General features: G+C 49.9%; 1 protein-coding gene and 1 long non-coding RNA gene across 5 annotated transcripts in view; one reads left to right on the forward strand and one right to left on the reverse strand.

Annotated features, from left to right (window-relative positions):
* Nucleotides 1-181: 181 nt before the first annotated feature.
* PHC1 (polyhomeotic homolog 1) lies at nucleotides 182-20305 on the reverse strand. 3 transcript variants are annotated; one of them, XM_072954396.1, is made up of 15 exons: nucleotides 20168-20305; nucleotides 17199-17356; nucleotides 16103-16213; nucleotides 15232-15312; nucleotides 14559-14708; nucleotides 13862-13993; nucleotides 7821-8316; nucleotides 5668-6443; nucleotides 4948-5095; nucleotides 4498-4709; nucleotides 3779-3893; nucleotides 2992-3100; nucleotides 2621-2771; nucleotides 1946-2177; nucleotides 182-1174 (listed from the first exon to the last, which is right to left on the reverse strand). In XM_072954396.1, the coding sequence occupies exons 2-15, from the start codon at nucleotides 17310-17312 to the stop codon at nucleotides 1020-1022; spliced, it is 2982 nt and encodes a 993-aa protein (XP_072810497.1). In that variant the 5' UTR covers nucleotides 17313-17356; nucleotides 20168-20305; the 3' UTR covers nucleotides 182-1019. The 3 variants fall into 3 exon arrangements, with proteins under 3 accessions (XP_072810497.1, XP_072810496.1, XP_072810498.1); XM_072954395.1 differs by having other exon boundaries at nucleotides 13862-14017; XM_072954397.1 differs by lacking the exon at nucleotides 13862-13993.
* LOC140691274 (uncharacterized) overlaps nucleotides 19722-20821 on the forward strand; it is a 31567-nt gene continuing 30467 nt past the window's right edge. For both annotated transcript variants that reach the window (XR_012066851.1, XR_012066852.1), the window contains exon 1: nucleotides 19722-20041. This is a non-coding gene — a long non-coding RNA (uncharacterized lncRNA). The remainder of the gene's footprint in view (nucleotides 20042-20821) is intronic.

Genomic DNA, 20821 nt, shown 5'->3' on the forward strand with positions numbered 1-20821 from the left:
ATAAAAGCATCTTTTTCATTATTTGTTTGCGTCCCTTCCCCACACCCTGGTGTTTTAAAAATGCAAAAAAAATACACTTTTTGTACAAAAACACTTAAAAGATTAAAAAAAAAATGTTGGCCTACTCATTTGTGTGAAAGAAGAGGGTAGATACACTGGAATGATGGAGTAAGACAGCCAAGACCAATTTTCATCCTTTTACTGAGGAGGGAAAAAAAAATATTTAATATTTTTTGTTGTATAAGGAATAGCGCCTAAGGCAGGTACTTCTACACCTGACCTCAGCCCCACGCGCTCCTGCTTTATAAAGCTATAGGACAGAGCAGAGTAGGAATGGGAAAGGGAGGGCAGAAGACAACAGATAAACTGGAAGGGAGCAGGGATGCAAAAAGGATGGCAACCGCCACGTGTGTGCCAAACAGTCCCTGCAGCTAATCAGCATGGTGCCAGCCAAGTCTCTGCCCTGGCTGTTGACCCTGCCACGGACGCAGGAGAGAACATTCAGTACTAAGGGAGGGACAGCACAACTCGGCCACGGCTACAGTCGGACAATCCAGAGGGAAGAGGGGGCACCGGATTCTGCTACTTGTGTCACACAAGCTGGAAAAACCCTGCCTCCCGCGCGGCTGAGGCACACCTACGTCCCATCCACCTCCTAGCCCCCGGCACTGAACACTCCTCCTCCTGGAGGACCGAGACCCTGGCTAGACACCCCACTCTGGGATAAGGCTGAGCAGTCCTAGTCCTCCAGACTGCCTCTTGTAAAGACTGAATTGGGGGAGGTGAGAATGGTACAGATTTTAAAAAACAAAGTAGAACCCAGAGAAATGTCAGAGCTGCCGCCATGTAGCACCAGCGACCAAGCCTCGCACTGTTCTTCCCCGTCTCAGTAATCCACTCTACGGAAGGGTTACATAATTGGAACAGCTCTTTCTTCCCTGTGAAGTCTGCTGGCACCAGGTCATAACCTGGACAGTGGGGAGTGTCTGCCTTGGGCTGGTTTGTGCAAGAGGGCCACCTTAGGTCTCCTTGAGGACATTTATCTTGGCGCAGATCTTGAGGGCCGGGCCCAGCTTGATGTTCATGGCACTCATGAGATGTTCCTCTTTAAGTAATAAGAGGGCCTGTCCGTCAATCTCCTGGGAACGAAACTCCTCTGCGATCTCTTGGCAGCCTAGGAGGAAATGGTGGGAATTAGTACGAGGAGCTACATGGTAGCACCAGAGTGCCTGTCCTAAATCCAGCAGTGCAGTGGCCTGAGATGGCAGGCTCTGGGAGCAAACTGAAATCAGAGAGAACAACAGGAAAAAAAGCTGAGATAAAGGGAGAACAACTAAGTTGTTCAACCAGGGGAATAAATTAAGATATCTTGAGGGGAGAAAGGGAGGGAGCAAAATACATACATTTTCTTTGATGCTGGTAAGAAAATCAAAGTTAAGAGCCTTCATTACATTTTAAGGGGCCAGAATTCTGACAAAATAGCAAGGAAAGTGGGGTGGTTTTCTGAAGAAAACCATCTCTGTTAAGAACAGTTTATAAACAATCCTGCCTTGAAGAGAGCAGGGCAACAGCGGCCCAGGATGTCCTAACTCCCTTCTCCCCTGAACAAAAGTCTTTTATCCATGCCGGAGAGCCCAATGAGTCACACAGTAAAAACACGCTTTACCTAAAAACTACTGGTAAGAATCGTAAGAGACGAAAATCCAGTGTTGCAAAATTGCTGACACAGCAGAGGACAGTCAACCCAGAAAACCTGCGAGCCCAGGCTGTGGACCAGTCACGTGAATAAATGCCAAGAGTAGCGCCTTCATCATACCCTACTTAAGCCTCTACCTCTTAAGTCCATCAGGTTCCTGTTACAAAGGCCCTAAGGGACGACCTAAAGGAAACTGCAGGAAAACTAAGCACGCAGGTGACCTGGGTTCCACTGGGGAGGCCCAGATACCTTGCAGGGAAGCGATGAACTCATACACCTCCTCCACGCTCCAGCGGCTCGGGTTACTGGACAGGAACACAGGGTTGATGCCGTGCAATTCTGGCGTGGGCGGAGCTGTACTGGGGTTCCCCAGGTCACGCTCTCCATGGCCCGCTCTCACGGATAAAGGCCCGGGAGATGTTGGAGAGAGTGCTTCATCATAACTGGAATTATCTGAACCCCGGCTGGAGTCCTCTTGACCCTACAGAATAAAATGCAGAACAGTGAGGTCATGAATGACGGTGCCCTGAGATTTCTTTCCCATCTCCCAGCCACTCTGGATTCAGGTTAATACGGGGCACAGAGAAAAACTAATCTCAATAATCTGCACTTCACTCGCAAAAGCCCGAAGTCACCAGCCTGCTCTCAAGTGCCTTTCAAGTATGAACTGTCACTCTCTTGATCCTCCCTACCTACCAACAACTGACCTAGAGTCCCCACACTCAAACGCAGTGGAAGAACTAACGGATACACAAGCCAGCGATCGGGTGAGAACAGACAAGAGGGCAGAGTCTTCTGGAATTCAGAGTAATGCGATCAGTGTGGAACCAGAGTTCTGGTCTCATACTTTTTTTACCCAGGCAAAGGGGTTGCCCTGTAGGAGCAGAGGAAGGGAAAAGGCCCATTTTAAAGGGAGCGGCTCACCCGGTGGCGCTTGCCCTGGATCTTGGCTCGGGCGATGTCGGAGGAGCTGCGGCGGGGTCCGCGCCGGCGAACACGAGCATAGTTGGCTTCTTGAAACTCTTTCATTTTTTTCCTCTTCAGCCGGAACTGGTGGCTACAGCTCACATTGTACCTACAGGGCAGGGTGGAGACAGGATGTCCCAGGTGCTTCCACAGGAGACCACCTGCCACCCTGCACTGAATGCGAACCAGTACTTTAAGGGCTGACTTGGAGAAAAGAATGAAAGCAGAGAAGGTGACATTAAGTATCAGCCTGGAGGTGGTCCCAGGGAAGGGGGGCAACCCAACATGGAGGAGCCAGCACTGGGCTGAGGGCGAGGTGCCTGCAGTACCTCTTGGCGCAAGTCATGGAGCAGAATCTCTTGGAGCCGCGAAACTGCTCTGCAGGGGCGTACTTCCCGCAGTACTCACACTTCAGGAGGGCCGCCTTCTTGTCGAGCTCTGAAAACAAGGCATCGCCAGAGACTTTCCGTTGGTTTCTGCTGCCGTGCAGGCCATCCTTAGGCCCGAAGCTGGACTCCAATTACTCCCAAGGTTTGCCCCCAAAGACCTGCACAGCCTAACTGGGCATCCCTAAAACAAAGTTCAAGCTCCAGAACCATAAAGGTTCTGGACCCTCAAGGACACAGCCATTTCCTAACCTGAAGCCAGACAATTTCCACTTTCAATGACTAACATTATCCTAATTCATAATCTAAGATTTCAGACAAGACTGCATTTCTGAACCAGAGAGAGGAACGAATTACTAATGCCTGGAAAGATAAAAGATCCCTCTCCCACAGAAGTTTCCAAAAGGCGGGGGGAATGTAAACAAGACTCCTTAACATGTATGACATAATCTACAGTACAGAGAAATGAAAATTAAGAAATAGCCTACTTTAAGATCCTCTTTTGAAAAAATATATCCTTCTAGTAAATAATTCAACAGATTGCTTTAGCTTGATAAAACCCCCCTAATCCTATGGAGCAACTTTTGTGTGATTCTACACATCCCGACAATATGGATTTCCGTGTGTGGAGGGACTTCACATAATTCCCACTTGAAATAGGTAATTCCTATGTTACACTAAGATCTCCATCAGCCTCCTTCGCCAGATGGGTCTCTAAATAAATACTCACCAGCAGACAGGCTGTCCCCCCCTAAGGGGCCACCTGCCTGATTCTCGTTCAGCCCTGTGGTGAGGCCAGTCTGCAGTGGCTTCTCCGACTCCTTCAATAACTGAGAACAACCCACCTGTCCCAGAAAAAGTTCACAGTTAAGTAGCCTAATTCCTTTCTGCTTCCCTACGGCTTTCCCCAGCACTCCTAACCGCCTTGTCTTTGCCCGGATCTCTGAGCTGGTGGCCAAGTCTGATGGGAGAGAACCAGTTCCAGTATGGCAATCTAGAATCTGTAACTGGCTTTTTTCACCGGAGAACAGGTTCCTACCTGGCTCTGTATCTTGTCCTTCTCCTCCCTAAGGTGCAGGGAACACTAGGAGTCGACATGCCTGTGTTCTAGTCCTGGTTCTGCAACTCTCGGCACCCAGGAAAGTCCCTTCCCTTCTCTCCCACAGTTTTCTTCACTATAAAACAACCTAGTTTGTCTGACTGAACATGACAGCTCAAAGGTCACTTTCTTCCTTTTCCTCTCCTCTTCCCAACGTTTTCATTTTCTGGTCTACATATTCTTTCCTTTTCTCTACCTTCCTTCTTCACAATTAACCATACAAACAACAGGACTGAACCATTCTCTAATAATTAAATAGTTCTGAGTCTTCTGATTTTAATGGAGTTTGAAAAGACAACAGTCAGACCAAGTCCCCACTTGAAAGCGCCCCCTTCTGGCCCTGCCCTCACCGGGAAAGGTTCTGCTCCTTCCTGGATAACGAAGCCTTCGATGATGTGGGTGAGAATCTGCGGCTTCACAATGGCCTGTGGGGGTTTCGAGTCACCCATCTGCCTGGACACCATGGCCAGTGTTGGAGGGGGTGCTGCTGGGGCAGGAGCCAAGGCCACCACATCGCTGCTTGGGGTATTGGCAGTCACGCTGCTCACTGGGTCAGCTTTCTCTGGAACACAAACACAGACTGAGGAACAGATATGGGATGACCTCACTGAGCCATCTATGAGCCAAGCCCGCCTGATCGTCCGCAGTGATACATGTTCCCCTTTGATCATTCACCCTGGAGTCCCTGTGACTGGACCTACTCATGTGCCCACCAAGTTCTACTGACTCAGATTTCTCCTTTAGCTCATTCAGAATTTCTCACTGCTGAGCACTCCAACAGCACTGCAGAGGGCAGCTACCTCCGAGACCGCTCTTCTCTTCCATGGCCTTCGGGCTCTCAACTACTGGAGACGTCTTCGCAGGAAGCATTGAGCTCAACGTGGAGACATCGTCTCTTTCCTCCTCAGACTCAGCCTTGCGTTTTACAGCCAATGTCTGGGGTTTGCCCTATAAAGTGAAGAACAGGAAGAAAAGATTTATGAGTGAAGGATTACAAGGAAAAACAATTACTCCCATACTGTCAGAGAAAATTTTCTTAGTTTTGGGTTCCCCAATTTATGTATTTCCCACGGTATACTAAAATTTCTGGTCATTCCCAAGAAGTGTAACTTCTACATCAGGACCAAAAAAAACACATGATTTAGTCTTGACCTAGACCTGGAGACTGGTTTCATCATGGCCCAACCAAGAACTGTCGTTTTTATAAAGATGGATTTTGGTGATTAAGGCTATCTTGATTAACTCAGTACAAATCCTAAAACATAGAATTTCAGTAGCAAATTTAGCAGTATGAAATTCTATTATATACATCAATCTCTCTCTCTTACAACAGGAACAAATGCATGCCAGGATCTTAACCTTCCATCAAGATCTGACTTCCTCTTACAACAAAGCAGATAAATACCAGTACCTTAACCTTCTCAACTCTTTATCCCCTTCCTAAATTAAGCTCTATTTCCACCCAGCCCCAGGTCCACTCAAGGGTGACAGTGCCCTCAAAAGCATCAGACGTCACTCACCGGCAGGTGCACAGACTGCATGTAGAAGGCGGCAGGGACCTGGGCTACAACAGGGGAGGAGGTGGTCGCCCCACCCTTGACCACATGTGCTGTCCCCTGCACGGGGGCAAGGGTCATCCCAGAGGCCAGCGTGGGAGGGCACTCCTGCAGCGCACCAGGAGCCTGGGATGATGGTGGCGAGGAGGCCAAATGGGCCTGACCAGGCTGCATGGTACCCGGCACCCCCCGGGAAGTGGGTACGGCAGCTGCCAGCTGTGCCAGCCCCAGAGCCTGGGCCTGGGCTGTGCCCGGCTGTCGGGTGCCCACAACTTGCACAGGGATATGGGGTGGGGGCTGCTGGGCAGCTGACATCTTCGCAGCCCCTAACTGAGGAGGCTTGATCGGGGCTACAGATGGTTTGGACTGGATGGGGATGGGTGGCTTGGGGGTTGGGTCGGGTGGGAGAGGCAAGGGCGAGGACTGAAGCATGGGCTGAACAACCAGGGTCTGGGCTTGCTGCTGGGACTGGGAAGGTGGGACCTGCGGGGCGGGAGGCACCGGCGGGGGCGGAGGGGCAGATAGGGCTGCGGCCTGCGGCGGCGGCGGAGGCGGCGGCTGCTGCTGCTGCTGGGCCAGCTGCAGGTGCGTGGCGGTGTGCAGGAGCTGCGACTGGCGGTGCTGGAACTGCTGCTGGTGGTGGATGGCGATCTGCTGCTGGATGACCACCTGCTTCTGCTGGAGGTGGATCTGCTGCTGCTGCTGAATCAGGGAATGGGGCTGGATCTGCGTGTAGGTGGCTTCAGGAGCAAGCCCACAGCGGAACAAAGAGGAAGACGAGCAGAAAATAATCGTCCTTTTAAATTAAAAGTAAAAACATCTTTCCAAAGGGTACCTAGTTCTGGACTGAAAGAGCAGACAGAAAGCGAACCTGGGAGGACCTCGTTCACTCTTTCCTTCCAGTCAGACGTCACCAGCTACCTCCAGTCTCAAAGACTCCAGGGAGGGAGCTTCCTTGCTCAATCATTTAACAGCCCTCAGTAACCTCTTCCACTTATCTAATTTTTATTCTCTTTGCTGTACTTAAATCCTGTTACCTTGCACTCAGCAAGGACAACAGCGGGCCCGTCCTCTCCAAGCTTAGACTCAGCTCCTCAAGCACCGAGTCCATGCCTTACTTATTTCTACATCCTGAGAACCCAGCCCAGGGTCTGGCACGTGAGAAACACATAACAGCCACTGAAAGAATAAATGTCCCCAGAGATAAAGATGCCAACATCTTTCCACGAACACCCGGTCTCCGGGATCCATCGGTTTCAGTCACCACCCAAAAGTCTTAAGAGTCAGCAGCCGGAGGCTCAGACTCTCCCTAGTTCCCTCCTCTGTAAGCTGGAGCCGTGTCCTGCCGTGTCCAGAGGATGCACGTGAGACGAAAAGCGCGCGGGCAGCAGCGCGCCGCGGAGTGCGCGCACGAGGTACGCGCGGCACAGCTGGTAATTAGCGCTTACGTTTCGCGCGGACGTTGTTCAAACAGCGACAAATAAAGCACCGGAAGCAAGGAAGGCAAACACACGCGTACCAAGTAAGGCACTCATCCCTAGCTACCCACAGCCCGAAGGCAAGGACTAACTCTTGCAGGTCATGATCATTATTACTGTTATTTATTCTTTTTTTTTTAATCCTTATCGTCGATACAGATGATCACAAGTTGACTGTATCAAACTGTGGCTCGATTTGCTGGTCCTAAGTGCTCTTACACAGACTGTGCCCTCCGCTGGGCCAACAGACCAGCATCAAACAGAGAGTGAGGAGAGAATTCATCCCTTATGCTTAAATCACAGGGAGTCTGTATCCCTAGCACTTCCTGGAACACAGTAGGCAATTCAAAAAGAGCTGAGTGAATGAAAGGGTAGAGTGAAGAAACTCAAGAACTCAGGACCTGAGAGAGAGAAGACAAGGCCACATGCCAGCTGACGGCTGCCCAGGGGACACAGACAAGGTCCATCTCTGTGACCTGCCCCCGTCTCTCTGGACGAATAAGATCAAGGCCGAGGTGATTCTCTTCCCTTTCACTGCTCCACAACCAAGACACGCAGGGAAAAAGGCAAAGATGTGTACTCTGAAGATTTCACACAAGTTCCAAGAGAGTAATGACATTCTGAGAGGTGACAGCTTACCTGAGCTAATAAGGGTCTGGCTGGGAGCAGGTGTGGCTGTCCGTGTCAGGTTCATGCCCACGTTCTGCTGACCAGTCCCATCTGCTTCTGCCTTCTTGGCCGCTGCACTTTCGGCTTCTGTCTGGCTGCCCTGACTCACGGTCGCTGTCTGGGCTGCAGGCAAGGGCTGCACCACTCCTGTGCCCTTCCTGGGACAGCTCCCACTACCACCCATCCCTGTGGAAGGCAGCTGGCCCAAGCCCCCAGGCGCCTGGCCACCTCCACCTGGACCCATGGACCCTGGGATGCTACTCCCACTGCCTCCACCAGATTGACTAAGGTTGAGGGACTGGCCGGAGGCCCCAGAGGAGGCCTGAGCCACAGCTAGGGCCTGGCTTGAGGCCTGGGAGAGGCTAGAGACAGGGGAGGCTCCAGGAGGAATGGCCTTCTGAGCAGAGCCTTGCATTTGGGGTCCTTGGGCTGAGGCCTGTTGGCTCCTGACAGCCAAGTTCTGCACCTGGAAGACAAGAAGAAAAAGGCAGACTGAGAAAGGGGGAACAAGGGGCACTAAGGTCAAAGATTTCTGGGGGGAAAGGGGGTGGGAAGGGCTAAATTTGGGAGTTTGAGATATGCAAATGTTAACCACTATATATAAAAATAGATACAATAAAGGTTTTAATATGTTTTGTTTAAAAAATAGATAAAAAACAAATTTCTTCTGTATAGCACAGGGAACTATATTCAATATCTTAACATTTAATGAAAAAGAATGTGAAAAGAAATATTTTTGTGTGTGTGTGTGTATATATATATATATATATATATATATATATATATATATATATGCATGACTGGGACATTGTGCTGTACACCAGAAATTGACACACTGTAACTGACTGTACTTTGGTTTAAAAAAATATTTCTGGGACTGCTCCAGAAGTAGTGGTGACAGCTTCAGACCCACCACAGCCCCCCTCAACTCGTATCCCCACCTTGACAGTCACACGCACTGACGGCCTTGCCAGGGAGGAACTCCTGAGTCACAGTGGATTTTTCGGTCTCCTTCATTGACTATCAAATCTATCACCAAGTCTGGTCATTTTATTCCTTCAAAATGTCTCAGAGTTTCTCTTTCCTCCCCTCATTCACTCAGCTTCCACCCAAATACCTGCCACGCTCCAGGTACTCCCCTGGATACTGGGAATGCACAGAAGAAAGACGCAAGTCCCCGCTTTGAACGAGTACTTTCTACTAGAGAACAAGACACGGAAACCAATGACCAAGTAACCCTACGCACAGACGTGCGCACACTGCTGTGGGAGCACAGAGGAGAAGGATTAACTCAGATGAGGCAGATTAGGGACAACGTCCTAAAACAGGCGATGTTTCATCTGAGAACCAACAGGTAATAGTGAAGGCAGAGGTTTGAAGACATAGGAAACAACATTTGCAAGACCACTGAGCATAGCATTTTTGGAAATTATAAATATTTCGTTATACCTGGGATGAGTTAGAGGCAGTGGCAAGAAATGGAGCTAGGAAGGTAGGCTGAGGCTAGGGAGGTTGGAAGAGGCCAGATCTTGAAGGGCCCAGTGCGTGAAAATAAGGAGAGACTGAACTTTGGTTTGGAATCCGAAAGTTTACCCGTCCTCTTCGCTGTTACATTCTCAGCAGCTAGCACAGTGCCTGCCACACAGGAAGTGCTCGTAAGTATGGATGGAGAGAAGGCATGGGGGCACCTGGCTGAGTACAGGAAGCCACTGAAGAAGGTTAATCAGAATCATCAATGCTCAAATCAATAGCTGAATGCACTCTCTTAAATACCACTGCTGGAAGTGTGAATGAGCATCACCACTCTGGAAGAGAGTTTGGCATCATAAAAGTTGAACATTCGCACGCGCTCTAACCCAGGAATCCCCGAGAGGCGCTCTCGCTGTGCACAAGGGGAGGCGTGCGTAAGGATGATCACAGCGCCGCTACCCATAGTGGCGAAGGCCTGGAAACAACCCAGCTGGCCGTTACCCGGAGAGAAGATGAATGAACTGCAGTGCATTCACACGATGGGATATTACGTACAGGTCAAAAATGAATAAAGTACAATGACATGCAACAATACAAATGGATATTGACAATAAGCTACTAAGGAAGCATTCCCCAAAACACTACATACACAAGTACCTTCTACACACACACACACACACACACACACATATATATGGTATAGTGTCTGGGATTTGCTTCTAAATAATCCCCAGGTGAAGGGAAGGGGCCTGGAGAGATGGGCCACGTGCTGATAAATGTCGAAGCTGGATGGTTAAGTACCTAGGAATTCATTTTCTTTCCTATTTTTGTATATGCTTGAAACATTCCATAATAAAACAGACTTTTTAGAAATATACACAAAGGCAACAAAACTATATAAAAAAGGACACAAGGAAAGGACAAACCTAGGAATCAAAATGATCATTAATTGCCACCAGGGTAGGGACAGGCAGTGGATAGAACTGGGGATGGCTTATTATAGGATTAAAACTTACTGAGTCAATAAACTTAAAGAGTGGGCCGTGAATGAACCATTGAAGAGAGGATATCATGAACCAAGGGTTATGACTAATCAAATTCTGTACACCAGAGGTAGGTACAATTAAAAATAATCTTAGCAACAACATATACCTTCTTATTCAAAACTTATTCTGATAGTGATGTGGAGGAGGAGGAGACGTAGATAAGGATGAAGGCAAGAGACCAGTTAGGAAACGAGTACAGTCAATTCAGGTGAAAAAGAAAAAGAGTCCAAAGTCAGACAACAGGAATAAAGAAGAAGAGGTAACAGCTTTTGAGAGAGATTTACAAGAACCACCAGGACTGGGTGCTGGGCACTTAAATGTTATCTGGCAATTACATAGGGTTTTCTAATTGGCTTCCTTTCCGTATGGCTATTTAAAACTTCCCTACCCTCCCGGGACCTCAGAACCACTTCCTCCTTCCCCTCTCACTGCCCACCCTCGCAGGGACCATAAAACCGTTCTGTGCACGAGACTTCAGCAGTTCCACCACCAAACCTGAAATACACCCTCACCTGCATCAGCACCCCTCCCTCACTGCTCCCTCCTCTCCCTTCTCTCCTCCCTCCTATCAGAGGGTGGGAGGGTCCCGTCCCTCCTCCTTCTCAAGTGTTCTTTATCCATTCTCTCCTGTCTCTTCAACCTCTCCTCCACTGGCTCCTGCCATCGCCAGGCCTGAACCCCGTCCCAACTCCAGCTTCACCTTCTTTCCCGTTACTGACAAACTCTGTAAGTGTTTAAAGTCACTGCCTCGACTCCCACCACCCAGTCATTGCTCAGGTCACACTACCACCCAGGCTTCACTCCCCACAACTCCGCTGAAAGGGCCCTCCATCCCTAGCAGTAAATGCATCTTTCCAGCGTCTTCACTGCATTTGACAGGGGACCCCCTGCCGCTCCTTGTAACATTCTGCTCCCCTGTCTTCTCTCTCTGTCGCTCTTTCCTGCTCCCCTCTGCCAGCTCATCACCCTCCGCTCAGCTTTGAGCTGCTCCATTTTCTAAGGGCTCGTCCTAACCCTCGGGGCTCCAGCTTGAAGGCTTTTCTTTTCTCCGTCCATACCAGCCCCCTAGGCGGTTTCAAATGCTTGACTTCATTGTCATCTATATGCCTCTACGCTTGACTGTTCGCCTCCAACTCAGACCCTGCATCTGAGCTCGAGCACCACGTATACCAAACTGCTGACCCCACATCTCCTGGAGGGTGGCTCACAAGCACTTCCACTGGGCACATCAAGAAGGGAACTTACCCCCAAGTCCACTTCCCTGACATTCCTCTGGCATCAACAGCACCGCCAGCCCCTCGCTGCTGTCAGATCCCAGCTCTGGCACGTCCCTCCACTCCCTCATCCACCGGTCAGTCCTTCCTTTTCAATGATCTTCTAAGTTTTTCTCCAATCTATTCATTTCCTTCCATCTCCATGGCTACCACCTACTCCAAACACCATCTTTCCCCTAAACTGTTACAACACTGTTCTCACTGATACTCACACCATCTCCATTTATTCTCCATAGAGAAGCCAACAGAGTTCTTAAAAAAAAGAAATTTGTTTAAATCCTCAACTCTCCATGTCCCTCCCATGTTTCCCATTGCCCTTCACATAAAGCCCCAAGTCCTAAAGTCCCCAAGTCCGGCAGGATGAGTTTCTCCCACCTCTCCAGCACGTCTCTGTCCCCACTTTCCAGGCTCCAAGAACACGATGGTTCTTCTTCCAATGCCGCAAATACACAAAGCCCCTTCCCTCCTCAGGCCTCGGGACGTACGGCCCCCCCACCTCCACCAGTCTCCTTCCACATCTATCCTGACTCATGTCTACAGGCCCCACTTAACTGCCACCTCCTCAGGGGGCCTTCTGGACTTCTACCCTCATCCCAAGGCTACATCTGGTCCCTTGCAGACCACTCTGTATGTTCTAATGAAACAATTACTCAACCATTCAGGTGATTTTATCTGTTCAATGTCTGGTGCTTCAGTGGTTTGTCTTCTCCATCAGTCTGGTGATCACGACCGTCCTGGACACCAAGGCTAAGGACCGCCCGCTATATCATGAGAATGAACGCTCTTTATGTCCAGGCACTGTTCAAACGCGTACACGTAGCATCTCACTTAGTCCTCACAACACAGCCTGAGGGAGGTAGTTTATAACAGCTATTTTATAGATGAAGAAACTGGGGGAAAGATGTTAAGCCATTTGCCTGGGTCATTGTTGGAATCTAACCCAATTATCAGTTTCACACTTTCAGCTGCTCCTCCGTCCCTCTACACATTGACACACGAATATCTGATGAACAAATGGACAAATGAAAGAGCTGGCTGTGGAAGCAGGCTCCACCTCGACCTCTGACCCCACTGCTGTCACCACAGCCTAAAACAAAGGCCCGACCTTGTAGCTAAATGACCCCAACAGTTTCTTAACAGGTTCCCTAATTTCTCCTTCTTTTCCAGGCACACGTTCCTAGATGATTCTTTCTAAAGTAGTTTCCCGACCCTATTAATCTGCTGTTCAAGCCAGCACCACGCCTGGCACTAGGAAGTCACTTGGCTTTCAGAATTCTCCCGAACGGACCTTTTCCACCACAGGCCCGCTGTCTCCACTTTATCCAGCCGCCCCCAACTCGCAGTCACATGCATGACTTAGGCCTTTACACATGCTGTTCTCTCTCCAGTGTTCTTCTTACTCCAAATCAAATCCTACCCACCCTTTAAGAATCTGCTCAAGTTCCCAAAAGTCACTGAAAAGAACGGAGCCGCTCTTCCCTAAGCTCGTGCGTCACTCGACCTTAGTACCATTTACTTTTGTGCTGCTTTGTACTCTAAGCTCTTTGAAGGCTTGACTCCTATTTCTTCTCAGTCCTCCAAAGTTCCTAGCATATATCTGAGCACATCAAGAGAGAGAGCTCAATATTGACTTGCTGACCCATAAACTGAAAGAATGAAGTAAGTACTGTGAGCTCCCAGGTTGTGTCCTATCCATAGAAGCTAAAAATCCAGGCTCTCTCCACGTATGTACATAGACTGGAGCTAAGGCCGGGGAAGCACTGGCGAGCAAGACTCTGCTGGAACACAGAGTTTCTGCTGAGCAGAAACAGGCTGCTGAAGGTTGAGAGCCAGAGTAACTCATAAAGAGTAGGAATCAAACATTGCTCCAGCAACTCAGCCAGGTCAGCTTCCCGTCTGTCTCACCAGAATGCTCTCCGCCACCGCTCATCTTCCAGAGGCAGTACTGCCAGGAGAATTAAGACTGCCACAGAGGGCTAAAAGAATGGAAAGGAAATCTGACCTGCATCAAGAACAAGGCTTTCCAGATCCACAGGGCTGTTTTCAGTCCAGTCTACCTCCCTTCCTAACTCAAGTAACTAAAAAGTTTTGAGGGATTCAAGTTCCAGAGGAATTCTGAAAAGTGGTAAAGTGGGAATGGGGTGGAAGGGTGGGCCCTGGTCCAGGGCCATCCCATCGCCCTCCCCAGTGCCCGTCCGCAGGTCAAGTGGTCGCCACTGACCTGATCGGCATCTGTGTGGACTCCCGGAGACTGAGCAGATGGCGCCTCCTGCTGGACCGCGGCCACCGCCCCATTAGGCATCAGGATGAGCTGCGAGGCTAGAGGCACATTCCGGCCCAGGGTCCGGTTTACCTGCAATAGGTTTCCCAGCTGTGGCTGGCAAGGAGAGGAGGAGGAAGAGCAGAGGAAAGAGGACAAGAGGAAAAGAAGAAAGACAGAAGAAACGGAAGGGAAGGACCACAAGACAAAATAAACAGAAGATACGGAACAGCTAAGCCCTGCCCCTTGCCACACCAACCCAGGAGACCCCTATTCTCCACGTGCGATGACTCATCCAGAGGAAAACCTAGAACGTGCGCAAAACTATACGCTGACAACAAAGAGCCAAACATCAAAAAAGCTGAGACGACAAGGACTCTGGAGCAGGTGTTTACCTACAGTAAGTTGCTAGGGCAAGAGATAACGGAAGGAGTGCGCTTGAGCCACAGGTTTAAAGAGGAGACCGTATCTGATGCAAATTTACTCAAATATTAAGGTGAACAGCTTCTAACTTCTAGAGGTCGGTCAGGCACAGGAAGTAGACCGGCTTGTCTTAAAACATCCGGGTGACCATGACTAAGTAAAACAGCTCTCACTCCACCACTCGTCACAGAACGACCACGCCCCTGGGATAGCCGTGGCTGTGTCCGTGTCTTACCCGCAGGTACATCTGGGCCTGGGACTGGTTGAGGGGCGGGGAGGTGGTGTTCCCCAGCAGCACAGACTGGGTCAGCGTGCTAGCACTGGGCGAGCTCACACTCTGGGATCGGCTGATGAGCTGGGCGGCCGAAGTGGTGGCCAGGTTGATCTGTGCGGTACAGAAAGGAACCAGGACTGAGGATCTGGGAGAGGCACGGGGAAACACACACGACTGACAACTTCAGGGTGATGTGGTCAAGAACAGACTAGCTCACTGCCATAGAGTCAGGAGGACATGAATACCACCTTCCTACCCGCAGCTGGCATCCTGGCTACTGCAGGGCATGACCACAGCACAGAAACCAGTCCCTCACCAGCAGCGTAACAGTTGGGAAGGCAAAGCAACGAAATGGAACAGACGTTACTCCCCATTCAAGGGGCCAGAGATTAGTCCCTTTCCTGTGTTCCCTCCTCTTCTTCCCCAGGATTCTCCTCCTCCTTTCTTAGACCTCCTCCTTAAGACTCCTGTATCGATCCAAGTCACTCTCCCTTTTACTAGTATTCTCTACCTAAGAGCACGAAATACCACTCGTGGCTCAGTACACACTCTCAGATCAGCTGCACTAAGCAGTTTAACCCAGAGACCAAGGCCCACGGCAGAGGGCCTCTCCGCAGGGAGAAGCAGTTCTCACCGAGGCCTGGCTGGTGGTGGTCTGCTGCTGAGCGGTGCTGGTGTTCGGGGAGCTGGCCTGCCGACTGGCAGCGATCGTGGCCTGTTAGAGGGGACGAAGACAAGAAAAAGCAGAGACAAGGAAGGTAAAGGCTCTGAGTCTTCCAGTAATAAATCACAAGCACAAAACATACGAGACATTCCAGGCAAGAACTGAGAAACTCTAGTGTGGAGCAAGGGAAGGTGTATTCACTGTCCCAGTCACCCTCACGTTACCCCATTTGCTAACCCAGTAACTCCCAGGTAACCCACCCACGGCAGGCAGGCAACCGGTTCTCCTCCTCCCACCTTCTTTGAGGTGGAAGAACCTTTGGCCCAGTTACATCCTGAGCCACTAGTAAGTCCAGCCCAGAGCTGTCCAATACAAACAGAATGCGAACCACACATATAATTGTCTAGGATGGACATTTTTTAAAAGGTGAAAAAAAAATGACAAATAAACTTTATTTAAGCTACTATATCTCATTTCAACATGTAGCCAAATAAACTACTGAGATTTTTTTTTCCACACTAAGTCTCTGAAATCCAAAATCATTTGGCACTTCTCAATGTGGACTGGCCACATTTTAAATGTTGGATGGCCACAGGTGGCGGGCTAACGGCCGCCATGCTGGACAGTGAAGGTCTAGCAGACGGCCGTTCTGCCTCTCAAAGGTGGGCCTGCCACTGCCCTTCCTGCAAGCCCAGATGCTGGGCTCCTTCCCTCCTCCTGCAGGGGATGGGAGGCAGAGGAGATCGCTTGCAGCCGGACCTAGTGGAAGATGCCGTGTGCCCCTGCCCACCTGCAGCGCCTGTCCCCTCCCTCCTGGGCCAGCGAGCTGCTGACCTCTCACCTGCTGGACGGCAGCCAGGCTGTGCAGCTGGGCATTGCTGAGCTGCTGCTGGAGCATGAACTGGTGGAAATACTGGGCCGCGTTGGGCTGACGCTGCAGTGCCTGCAGGGCCTAGGAAGGAAAAGAGGGGGTCAACCCGCTTAGAAGGAATCGCTCCTAACTCCCCTTCTGTGGGACTCACTGTGACCCTGCAACAGAGACATACGGGAAGGAGAGAAACAGAGGAAGATGGGTATCCGGCTAAATCATCAATATCTCATGTGTCCATTTTTATATCAGAACCAGAAACTTCGCATAGTCCTCCAAAAGTGGAGAAGCAATTAATTCTGCTATGCTCTGTTCTTGAAAAGTGAAGCAGTGTAGCTCACATGCACTCTTATTTCCCAAAATGGAATCTGGAAATACATGATATAACAGAGAACCAGGACTGGCCTCGTTGAAAGTAAATGGGACGGTGACTAATGTAAACAGAGAAAGAAAACAGAAGATCCATGTTCTGGGGATGCAACAAAGGTGACAGAGCCTTAGTGGGCTGAAAATGATGAAAAACAGAGTAAACAGTGACTTATGAAAGGCCGTATCAGGTAAAATTTTCAAGCAACTGGCATTTTCAAACATCTCCAGTATAATGCTAATGGGTGTTTAGAAAGATGACCCTGGTAATTCAGTTTCAGTGTTAATTTTAGGACTATGACTGTATTTTTTTCTTTAATAATTAGAACTATTCTTAGGATGTGCACAGTTATTCTAATAGCCAAAAGATCTTTAGTAGAAGTTCTTAATTTTCATTACTCAGGGTGATTTACAAGAAAGACCAGATATTAAAAACCTGACAATCCATGAAGAGAAATAGTTAGAATCTAACTGCCTGAACTGAATGGTAGAAAAACCTTAGTTTAAAGACTGAACCTCACTCTGCCTGCTTGCTCAGACTGTTGTAAACTCCCAAGATTCTCAGAGCTGGAAGGGACCTTAGCTGTCAACTACTCCAGCTCCCCCAGTTTGCTGGGAAGGAGCTAAAGGGCAATTACCTCCCTGCGTCCTTGCCCACCCAGAGCCGATACTCAGATCACAGCCCCTCTGAGCTGGGCCTCACCTGCACGGCCTGCCGTTCGTACAGTGACATCTGAGCTATCTGGGGCCGAGAGCTGCCCCCAGAGCTGGAACTCCCATTGGCGGAGTTAGAGTTCTGCTCACTCTCAGTCTCCATGGTAGTGGTCCAGGGTCCCCAAGGCCGGTGCTCTGACTCAAGACCTAGATGGAAGCAGCAAAGGATTAAAATTCACACCTGATCTCAAACCAGTAGTCCACGTTATCATTCAAGTTATCTAAGAATCTTCCTCTTCCTCCATAAGCCATGCTGTCTCGGGTTTAATAACTGTCAAATCTTCCATGCACTCTTATTACCCTATCTCCCCACCATCTTCTGAATCTTTGCAGCGTCTCAAAAGAAACAATCTTTACATGTTCCCTCAAGGCTGTCATTACACATAAAATGGCCAGAATGTAAGACGGTTCCTCACAATAGTAAGGCCACCTTACACCCCCTCAACACTTTTTAATAGTTTAAAATCTCCTCACTTAAAACATACTGTTACCTCATTTCTATCTGCATCTGTACCATCACTGTCAGCCTCAAATTAACAATAGTCACCATCTGCTGAGAAGCCACGAGGTGCCTCCTCTCCCTGGGCTCCATTCTCTCTCACAGCACTTCAAGGTAAATGCGATTATCCCCACTTTACAGTTGTGGAAACGAGGTTTTCTGCGGTTAAAGAAGTTGTCCTAGTTGAGCGTCACATCTTTACACTAGGACATGCTTCTTCCAACCAAAAGGAGTCTGTCACTAAGGCCGCATCACTCACTCTGAGTACACGCTGTCTTCACTTTATAGGGAAGGCGCTTAGATACAGCCACGTCAAACGCATCCCGGAAAGTTGTAAAACCAGGAGACAGAAGAGCTCGCCTAGAGCGCTTATAGCCCGAAGGGCCGCCTGGTCCCCGCTCAGGCTGCTAACACCGGGGCATGTCACTCTCCCTTCTTATACCTCAGTTTCCCTGTTTGCAAAGAGGGCTTCACAAATAAATGTAATACAGCACTTTAACAAATGGCTTCCAGGTATTAAACATGTTAAAGACAGCAATGAAAATCTTCAAGAAAGTAAATTTCAGCTAAAGTGGTCAGAATTTACCTTTGGGGGGTCTACACTAAAATTTGCAAAAAAGAAACCAAGCAAAGAAACAGGAGATGAGAAGTAAGAAGAAACAAGCCTTCAAAGCAGCACTAAATGACAATTACTTGTCTTTGTTCAGTTTAATTTGTCTCCTCTTTTGTTAAACCTAGACACTATATTCTCTACTTTTCAGGTGTGGAGCCACTATAAATATCAGGTCAGCAAATCACTATTTGATTTGGGAATGTAAACATCAAACCAGAATTTCTGCTAAGGGCTGTCTACAGTTTTATTACTGGTGGATCTATTATAATGATTGCATCCAAAACAAACAAACAAACAAAGTAAACAAAATCAAACTGCTTGGCCTTGGAAATAGAGTTGGGGAGATTTCTTATAATTCCTGTCCCAGTATCATCCGATCACATCATTATCCCCCAAGAATTATACCCATCTCTTCAGTTGCATTTGGGAATAACAAATGTCACTGCATGAGTGGATATAACCCAAGAAGTACGTAGGAGAAATCATATTGCCTTCAACTCTAGTCTCTCTTCTCCCCACATCTTTCGCCAAAATATCAAAGCACTAAACAGATACAGACCCATGAATCCTCATTATCAGCATGTGAAGAAAAAAAGTGGGTAAAGATTAGAGGCAGCATGGCATTGTTAAGATAGTTACAGATAACCGGACTTAGTTCACTGGACTCAGAGACATGAGACCCCTTTACTAGCTAGAGGGGACATTAATTCCCACCTTCATAGGTAAAAATGCTAATAAACTGTATGATTCCCCCATCTCCCCCAAAATGGAAGTCTTAATTTTTTTTCAGATTGTGAAATAGAAAAAGAGGTGGAAATGGACCAACTTAAAGTCTTTAATAAAATCAGGAAAAGCTGTCGTCAAAACCAGGATTCCTGGATCCCAGGCACATAAATCTATTCATTTGTGATCAGTGTTGGAACTGTAAAATTAAATACAGAAAATGAAGATAAGAAAAAGTTTGGGAGGCACAGTGAATTGAAATTTTCAGAATTAAACTGGAAGAGAAAGATTGAGAAGCTGAACCGTAGAGGTCCCCGGAATAACTAAACCATGGTCATCCTGAAAAGATGTTTGGGTGCGTGTGGTTGGGCTGGGTAGGAGCACGGACCTTTGGAAAGCAGCTAGAAGAGAATATTGAAGCAGACCTAGTATTGGGCCTCCTGAGCCAAGAGTTGGAGAAAATCCATTTCCCTTAGCGTGAAACTCTGTCTTGTAGGCAGGATGGGGCTTGGGAGGGGGGCGGGAGAAGGGGTTGGTTCGGGGAAGACTGTGCCGAAGAAAGGGAAGTAATCTGAAGAACGGGGAGAGCGGACGCCCAGGGGTCCTTGCTGGATCTAGAACCTTGGTGAGAATGAGGTTCCCAAGAGGAATCAAACACACCGGGGGAAGCGGGTCGACAGAGCGGTGCCAGGAGTGAAGTGACCCAAGCGAGCAGAGAAATGTGCTTACTGATAGAGGGGAGACGGGCAGGAGAGAGACAGACAGAAGTCAAGGAATCGGACGCTGAGGAACCCAGCGGACCATATACAAAAAAGCAAGGAGATAACTAGACAGCATGCTCGGATGGGAGAAGCAAAGTCAGAGAAGGGAAAATGAATGAGAGACCGAGCAGTCAGAAGCAACTAGGGTGACGGACAGACAGCGGTGAGCACGGTGAAATGAACAGCGAGAGGGCTCGGACAGGCAGAGCCGAGGACCGCAGAGCGCAGCGCTGGAGGTAGGCTGGGGGAGAGACTGGGGGAGGTACCTGGGGCGTTCCACACCCGAGGTGCCTGGAGAAACATCCCCGCGCGGCCAAGCCCCCAGAGGTCCTGCCCCTGCGCGGCCGCGGCCGCCCGCTTACCTCGGCGCCCGGCTCTGCACCCGAGCGCTCCCGGGGGGCGTCCACCTCACGTGCCGGGGTCCCCGGTCGCCAGGCTGGGCGGGGGGCTCGCTCGGCCTCCGCGGCGGGCTCCCCTCGCCTCCTCCCCTTCCTGGAGGGGCGGGGGCGCCGAGGGCGGGGTGGGAGGCGCCCGGCGCGGCCGCGGCTCCCCGCCCCTCCCGCCGCTCCGGGGTGCGGGTGCGGGCCGGGCCGCGGCTCCGCCAGGCCTCCGGGGCTCGCTCGGGGCCTGTCACTTCCTGCCGGGCCGAGAGGGTGGGGGCTGCAGGCCGGGGGCTGCGGGCCGGGCTGGAGGAGGGGGCTGGCGGGGAGGTGCTTCCGGGGCAGCCGGACCCCTCCCCCGGCCCTCCCCCTCCCCTCGGCGCCCTCCCCCTCCTCCCTCCCGCGCGTCCCTCGTTTCCTGCCGGCGCCCGTTGCCATGACGACGCCGCTGCCGGGCCTCCGCGCTCTAGGCCCCGGGGTTTTTTTTCCCTCTCTCGCTCTCTTTCTCTTCTTTTTTCCCCTTCTTTCTCTCCGACTTCTGCTTGCTGGTGGGAGGGACGGAACGGAGAAAGTGCTGGCCTCTAGTGGGGGACTCGCCTCTCACAGAGCAGGAGAGGGAGATGGGAGAAGGGAGGG

This window comes from Vicugna pacos, chromosome 34, assembly GCF_048564905.1.
Source record: "Vicugna pacos chromosome 34, VicPac4, whole genome shotgun sequence".
NCBI lineage: Eukaryota > Metazoa > Chordata > Mammalia > Artiodactyla > Camelidae > Vicugna > Vicugna pacos.